This window comes from Cheilinus undulatus, linkage group 17 (assembly GCF_018320785.1).
Source record: "Cheilinus undulatus linkage group 17, ASM1832078v1, whole genome shotgun sequence".
Classification (NCBI taxonomy): Eukaryota; Metazoa; Chordata; class Actinopteri; order Labriformes; family Labridae; genus Cheilinus; species Cheilinus undulatus.
The window spans coordinates 9657205-9665528 of record NC_054881.1 but is presented as its reverse complement, the minus strand read 5'-3'; the positions used below and the strand labels follow the sequence as shown (position 1 = coordinate 9665528).

The window sequence follows — 8324 nt, the reverse complement described above, 5'->3', positions numbered from 1 at the left end:
AAAGCTGACTGAAGCTGTAAATCTTTTCGATTAGATAACGTTTTTCTTCAAATTATTGTTGGTTGTCATTTTATTAAATTTATATAAAAACAGGACTTTCCCCAGTGATGAAAAAAAGAACTGAAATCCTCATCTGTCATTATAATCGCTGCGTGGCTCACACAATACTTTCATGCTCATCATCTGATTGGCCATTGCTGCTGTGTGATGGGAAAGTGACATCAGACTCCAGGAATCTGCCTCTGTGCTGCTGGGAGGCTGGAGCTGATTGGTGAATGTGACATTTAGAGCAGAAACAGAACACATTTAAAGTCAGAAGATGAACCAACCTGGGAAATGCTCACTGGCTGCAGGACTAAACACAGATTAACCACATCAAATACAGCTCTATATAGTTTTTATAACTCACTGCTGCTTCAGGAAGATGTTCTCAGTTTGTCCAGAAAGGTTGCTGCTGCTGGCTCTGATGTTTGGATGTGCAGCCTTGGAAATACCTTTGAACGGTAAGAAGGATTTAAGTCACTTTACAGGATTTTTAACAACCCTTTATAAAAGTGTTAAGATGGAGTTTTGTTGGATCTCAAGACAAAATAATATGTAGCTTTGTCCTTTGTAAAACAATGTGAGGAAAATACAAAATATATGTAAAATACTTTTTGTCACCACGGTGCTTCTTCTGTAAAAGTTCTAATGATTTTTAAATCAGTCCATTTTGTTTCAGAGTAGATTAAGCACAAAAAAAAAAAACCCTCTTGCTTAACCCTTGTGCTCTCCTCAAATGTACTATCCTCGGGACACCTTCAAGGCAAAAATGTAAACTTACAGAAAAATTGCCATTAAATCAGCATACATCAATATTTTATTCTACTTTTCTTTTCATAAATCTCTTTAACAACTTTAAACCTGCTCAAATCTACCAAACATTAAACATTTTTTCAAGGTTCAACCCTTAAAATGCCAGTTTGATTATTTGAAATATTTTATTTTTTACTAAAAAACAGAAAAAGTGAATTATTTTTCACATAATAAATAGTAGAAAGATGGGGCTTTGGTGCTGACTAGAGTCTTGGATGGGTCAAAGATCAGCAAAATAATTGATTTGATTGCATTTGTATTTTTTTGTAATGCCAGCTTTAACATTCGGGCACCCTCTTGACACCTTCAAGACAAAAATGTACACGTACAAAAAAACTGCTTTTAAATCACCATACATCAATATTTTTTTCTCCTTTTTTTCATAAATCTTTTTTAACCACTTCAGACCTGCTTAAAACTACAAAAAATATAATAATTCTCAGAATTTTGACCCTTTAAATGCCAGTTTGATTATTTGAAATATTTCACTTTTTACTGCAAAAAAACGCAAAAAGTGAATTATTTTCCATAAAAGTAATAGTAAAAGGGGCTTTGGTGCTGATAAGAGTCTTGGATGGGTCAAAGATTAGCAACAAAATTGATTTGATTGCATTTTTATTTTTTACATAATGTCAGAAATACCCTCTTGACATCTTCGAGGCAAAAATGCCCCCATTGACTTCCATTAAAACCACGTTTTTTTTTATCTCACTGTCATTGCAGTATAAAATCATGTATTCCTTAATTTCCGCATTTCAGTGTGAAGAAGTCTAGTGAAATTTGACATTTTTACCATATTCCACCAGATTCAACCATTTACTCATTGTAGGACTATGCCTGAAATTCTTGTATTTTTGCCCGTTATATTAAGAAGAGTTTTTGTATAAGTTTGAAAGGGTTAAAATTCTGAGAATTATTGAATGTTTGGTAGTTTTGAGAAAGTCTGAAGTCGTTAAAGAGATTTATGAAAAAAAGGAGAAAAAATATTGATGTATGGTGATTTAATAGCAGCTTTTTGTACGTGTACATTTTTGGCCTCGAAGGTGTCCCGAGGGAACAAATTTTATTGAGAGAGTATGAATGACATTTAAGAGTAAAACATGTTGGATTTCAAAAAATTAACTAGAAAGAAAAAGTTCCTGTAAAAATTCATGCCACAAGCTGTAAAATTGACAAAATGATCACAAATTCAAAAAAAAAAAGTTGAGAAAAATGGCCAAAAATGCCCGAGGAGGGCACAAGGGTTAAACGAGTCTGTAGTCAGTTTGATAAGCTCTAACTCTGAAGTATGCACTTATCTGCCACAGATATTTCATGATTTTCTCTGAGGATTTTTAATGCATAATTTCGGAGAAATGGTTAACAGGCTATTAGCAGAGAGGAACCTTTGAAAGCATCCCTGCTGTTTCCTGTTTGATAGTTTCTGACCTCAAATCACTCTGTCATCCCGTGTGTATGCATGTATGAATAGATGACATGATAAATTCATGAAGAACATACAACCCCAATTTCAAAAAAGTTGGGGCGCTGAGTGTAATGTGAATACAAACAGAATGCATTGATTTTCAAATCTTATAAACCTATATTTTATTCACAGTAGAACATAAACAACATATCAGATGTTGAAACTGAGACATTTTACCATTTCATGAAAAATATTTGCTCATTTTGAATTTGATGACAGCAACACGTCTCAAAAAAGTTGGGACAAGGCCGTGTTTACCATTGTGGAGCATTTCCAATACTTTTAACAACCGTCTGTAAACATCTGGGAAGTGAGGAGACCAGCTGCTGGAGTCTTATGAGAGGAATGTTGTCCCATTCTTGTCTGATGTAGGATTCTAGCTGCCCAACAGTCCTGAGTCTTCCCTGCTTGATTTTGTTTTATGATGTGTTATGATGGATGTGGTATGTGGTTTAGCATTGTCTTGCTGAATTATGCAAGACCTTCCCTGAAGGAGACGTGTGGATGGGAGTGTGTGCTGCTCTAAACCCTCTACTTCTCAGCATTGATAGAGCCTTTCCAGGCATGTAAGCTAATTATACCATGAGAGATGCAGACTTCTGAACTGTAGGCCAATATCAAGCTGGATGGCATCTGTGGTTTCCAAAAAAGAATTTTAATTTTTGATTCATCTGACCACAGAACAGTTTTCCATTTTTTTTTTTTTTTTGCCTCAGTCCATCTTAAATGCACTTTGTCCCAGAGAAGATGGTGGCTTCTCCTTTGCATCATGTATCAACTGTGTTGACAGACAATGATTTCTGGAAGTGTTCCTGAGCTCATGCTGTGATTTCCAGTACAGAATCAGCCTGTTTTTAATGCAGTACCGTCTGAGTACTCAAGGATCACAAGAATCCAGTGTTGAACTTCAGCCTTGTCACTTGAGCAAAGATTTCTGCAGATTCTTGTGATAATGGACTGTAGATGGTGGGATATTCAGATTCTTTGAAAGGTAACACTGAGGTTCATTTTTCTGAAATTTTTCCACTATTTTTAGACACAGTTTTATACAGATTGGTGAACCTCTGCACATCTTTACTTCTGAAAGACTCTATCTCTCTAAAATGCTCCTTTTATATCCAGTCATTTTACTGACCTGATGCCAATTAACCTAATTAGTTTTAAAATGCTCCTCCAGTTTTCCATTTGTACCACTACTTTTCCAGCCTTTTGTACTTTTTAAGATCTGTTGCTTCCATCAGATTAAAATGCATTATTTTTCATAATATGTCAAAATATCTCCAAAGAGCCCTCTTACCAAAGAGGGCAATCTAGCTGTTAGCTGAAAATTATTCCACATAATGGGTGCAGAAACACTAGGAGCAGTTCTACCCCATTTGGTTCTAAACCTTGGTGTTTTTAAAGTGATCCAACTCTGAGATCTGGTAGTTCAGGTTGAGATGTTTATAGATAGGAGAGAAGTCAGGGAGGGAGGGAGTCTACCAACAAGTGCTCTGTAAGCAAACAGGATACTGTGCTGCTTTCTATGCTTACTTAACGAGGGCCAGCCAACAGACAGATACAGGTCACAATGATGAGTACCAAAACTATCACCAGTAATAAAGCAGAGAGCACAGTGATATGTGGCCTCCAATGGCTTCAAAAGAGTAGCAGCTGCATGTGTATATAGGATGTATCCATGATCTAAAACTGGCAGTATTGTCGCCTGGACAATCTTTTTTCTGTTTCTCACAGACAGGCAGGATTTATTCCTGTACAGAAAACTGAACTGTGGTCTTAGTTTCTTAATTCAATTAGAGACGTGAGATTAAAAGACAGATCTTGATCTAGCCATATACCCAAATACTTGAACTGGTGAACTGATCAATTTTCATTATTTAGTGTGTACAAGGTGGCATCAAGATTGTTAATGGTCTGCCTTGAGAAAATCATAAATTTGGTCTTAATGGGGTTCAGCATTAGTTTAAGATCAATTAGTGCTTGTTGGAATACGTTAAAATCAGACTGTAACTGGGACAAGGCTGGACTATGTTAGGGTGCTGAGGAGTACAGTATTCTATCATCTGCATAAACATGAACCTTACAGTACTTTAATTTTCCTGCGATGCTATTAATATATAATGTGAATATGAGTGGACCCAAAACTGATCCCTGGGGGACTCCTTTGCTGACCACCTAAAAGGTAGACCTTACATTGTCTGCAACAATTGCTTGAGTCCTATTTGTTAAATAACTTTGAAACCAGATATATGCAGTCTAATCAACACCAATTTTAGAAAGTTTACATAACAGAGGAGAATGGTCAGCTGTGTCAAAGGCTTTTGACAGATCAACAAACATGCAACACATTTCTGACCATTATCAATTGAAGTGATAATGTCATTTATGACCAGAGATGTTGCTGAAATTGAACTGTGACCTGATCTGAACCCTGACTGATGGGGAGAGACAATGTTATTTGAGGCTAGGTAGGTGCAGCTGATGATTAAACAATGATTCTGATACTTTTGAAAGGCAGGAAAGTTTGGAGATGGGCCTGTAGTTGTTGATTTCATGTGCCCCCCCCCCTTTGAAAAGAGGTCAAATGTGTGCTGCTTTCCAAGTATCAGGTATAATCCCAGTCCAAAGGGTCAGATTAAAAACATGGGTGATATGTTGGACGATTAGTGGTGCAGCCAGTCTTAGGAAACCGGGGGGTAGTTGGTCTTCTCCCATAGATTTTTTAATATTTAAGGAGAATAAAGAGTTGAGTACCTCTTCTTCTGTAAATTCTCTAAAGGAAAAAGAGGCTCCATGATGGCCCTGAAGAATGGTTAGGATTACTGAGATTCACAAAGGTGTTTCCAGCTGTTATGAAATGATGGTTAAAGATGTCAGCCAGCTCTAGCTTATCAGATACAAGGCCATTTTCTCTAACAATTTGAAGAGGAAAGGATGAAGCAGTGTTTGATTTTAGAGAATTTACTGTTTTCTAATATTTAGATGGGTTGTTTTCAGCAGAAGTAAAGGAAATTACGGAGCCCCAAACATGACATGGTCAAAAAAAATTATATATTGTGGCCACAAAATACTAAATCGTGGCCACAAAATACTAAATCGTGCGCACGAAATACTAATTCGTGGCCACGAAATACTAAATCGTGGCCACAAAATACTAAATCGTGCGCACGAAATACTAATTCGTGGCCACGAAATACTAAATCGTGGCCACAAAATACTAAATCGTGCGCACGAAATACTAATTTGTGGCCACGAAATAGGTATAATATCATTCCTGGACAGTTGGGTAAGCAAATCGAGCGCACCTTCTCTATGGTCTAAGATAGAGGCAGTTGAGGGGCTAAAGCTACACGATGGACAGGGATAGTATGATTGAATTTTACTTTAGGCTGGGAATGAGTTACAAAGACATTCTCAATAGCCTGGCATTGCAAGGAACCATTATTACCGAGAGACATTTACACAGAATATTGAGAGCCAGATTGCTTTACCGGCGGAGGTATGACTTGGACGCCGGGATAGATTTCATTGTTGACCAACTGCAAGGCCCTGGAAATGATCACGGTTACCGGTGGATGTATACAAAGTGCAAACAACACGGAATTTCTGTCAGAAAAGAAGACGTCAGGATCCTCCTCTCTCTACTAGACCCCGTCGGTTCCCAAGTTCGCCAGACCAGACGTCTCAGAAGGAGGCAATATTTTGCTCAGGGACCTAACTTTTTGTGGCACATCGACTCATACGACAAACTGAAGCCATATGGGATATGCATTAATGGCTGCATCGACGGATTCTCACGCAACATCATTTGGCTGCGGGCCGCCTTCACTAACAGTGACCCGAAAGTTATCGGGGGGTACTTTGTGGAAGCAGTGGAGCGCTGTGGGGGCTACCCCAGGCTCGTACGAACCGACATGGGCACTGAGAACGTGGTGGTCAGAGACATCCAGCGGTATTTACGGAGAAATGACGTGGATGACAGAGCAGCGAGGAGAAGCTACATCACAGGGGCAAGTACCGCGAACCAGAGAATTGAGAGCTGGTGGGGAGTGATGAGAAAAGAAGGAATTGAACCCTGGATCACGCTTCTAGCAGAACTGAAGGATGAGGGATTCTTCACTGGGGACTTCATTGACAAAGCTCTGTCACAGTTCTGTTTCATGCCAATCATTCAGGTAAGTAGCCTATATTATGATCACAGTAAGAAACTGTACCATCAACTCTGCATTACCCGCATGTAATCTTAGAGATTTTAGCCACTGTGAGTTTATTTAATGGTTGTTATGTATTGATTCTTAGACTGCTGTGAAAATAAGAGACACCACAATGCAATTTAAGCTACTTTTATTGCCCTCTATCTAGCCCTGGAAATCGGCTGTGGTTACAGGACCTTGTTCAATAAATCCATAATGATAGATCCGATATTGAGTGTCTTTCGTCCATATTTTATCCATATTTCGGTGATTAAAGTACATTAGCATCGATGCTAAACGCCACGTTGTTTCCCATAGTTATTTTAGAGGGAGGTCAGAGGTTTGTTTTGGTCTTGTCCACCAGTCGGAAGACTATCCGACGCTCTGTATCCGCTTACGTTGCCACACGTTATCTAAAGCAAACTGCACTGTGATTGGCCTAAACCTGCTGCATCTATCGCTCTGTGTTATTGGTAACGCCTCATGCATTAGAATAAACTCTGGTAGCCCCTATAATAATATTAATGAGACAAGGCTAAATCAGGAGAGTCTAACAAGCAGCAGGGCCTCATGTATGTAAACTCTGTGTTCACTGCAGGCGGAGGAGGCAGGAGAATCAGACCCCTCTCTGAAGTGTCAGGAGTTTGATGTGGCCCTCTGTAGCATCATATATAGGAGCTGCTTTGTAGAATGGCACAGATAATGAGAAACACAAACAACTGTAAAGAAAAACAAAGAAACAATGGGACTTTTTTGGAAAAGCGTATCCATTTTTTGTACTATAATAGTTATAATGTTTATTTTTTTCATGTTCTGATTCCCAACACTTGAGAAAAGTTTTCTACAGCAAAAAAGCTTGTACATATTACGTTTTGTGATTTATCACTAAAGATCTGTAAAATTCCATTTCCATCTTGTTTTTCCTTTTGTTTTTATGGTCTCATAACTGTTTGTACATTCAGGTGACATCACTGTAGCACTGCAGCACTATTCCGATAGCCCAGGTTGTCCTGAAAAAAAAAAAAGTACATAACTTGACTGTGCATTGAGGGACTGGGGTTTTAAGTGCATTATTACACAAAAAGCCCAGGCACACCAAAACTAGGTAAAAACAACTTAGGGCTCAGAGGGTGAAAGAACACAGCAACCACTTTGAAAACAGATGAAATAAAAAGCCCAACATAAAATGGCACAATGGGCTACATAGTTAAAATAACAAAACCAGTCTAGCAAGGAGCTGTCACATCCTTCATGTTACTGTTTGTATTACCTACACCACATCCATTACCCACATTGAGCTTGTGAGAATGCTGTTAAATTCGCTGTGAAAATCTGGATAGCTGTGGTAACCAATGGGCAGCTTTAGTACACATCCACATGTGTGGGACTGTGGTCTGCGGAGGAAATCTGAGGTTTCTATGAACTCAATTAGTATCGCCTTATCCAGGAGATCAGATCCTGTACAGAACCGCAGGAAAAGCTGAAGATTGTTGCAATCAATTTCCCCTATGTATCTTTTCAGGTAACGAGAAACTGTTGACTGGGCTGCTGTCATCTCCTCTGGAAAGTTTAGAAGCTCCTTCACTGTTTTTGAGGTTGGTTTTTTTTGTGCAATGAAATGATGCAGTCCTTCTGGTGGTAGTAAACCAGCTATAGAACCCACAACAGGACGCCAGCACTTAATTACATACATTGGGGCCTGAACGATTACTTTGTGTCCAATCTGTGCCAAAACAGGGAGCAGTGTGTCCTTGGTTGGGACTTGCTTGCATTCATGTGCATCGAGTACATCCAGCAATTCATCTGTGTCC

At 38.7% G+C, this 8324-nt stretch overlaps 1 protein-coding gene across 3 annotated transcripts in view; it reads left to right on the top strand.

Moving 5' to 3' along the window:
• Window positions 1-310: 310 nt before the first annotated feature.
• The window catches only part of LOC121525261 (proteinase-activated receptor 1-like), a 29523-nt gene continuing 21509 nt past the window's right edge, over window positions 311-8324 (top strand). For all 3 annotated transcript variants that reach the window (XM_041811155.1, XM_041811154.1, XM_041811153.1), the window contains exon 1: window positions 311-503. In XM_041811155.1, the coding sequence (XP_041667089.1) occupies window positions 425-503 (79 nt within the window). In that variant the 5' untranslated portion in view covers window positions 311-424. The remainder of the gene's footprint in view (window positions 504-8324) is intronic.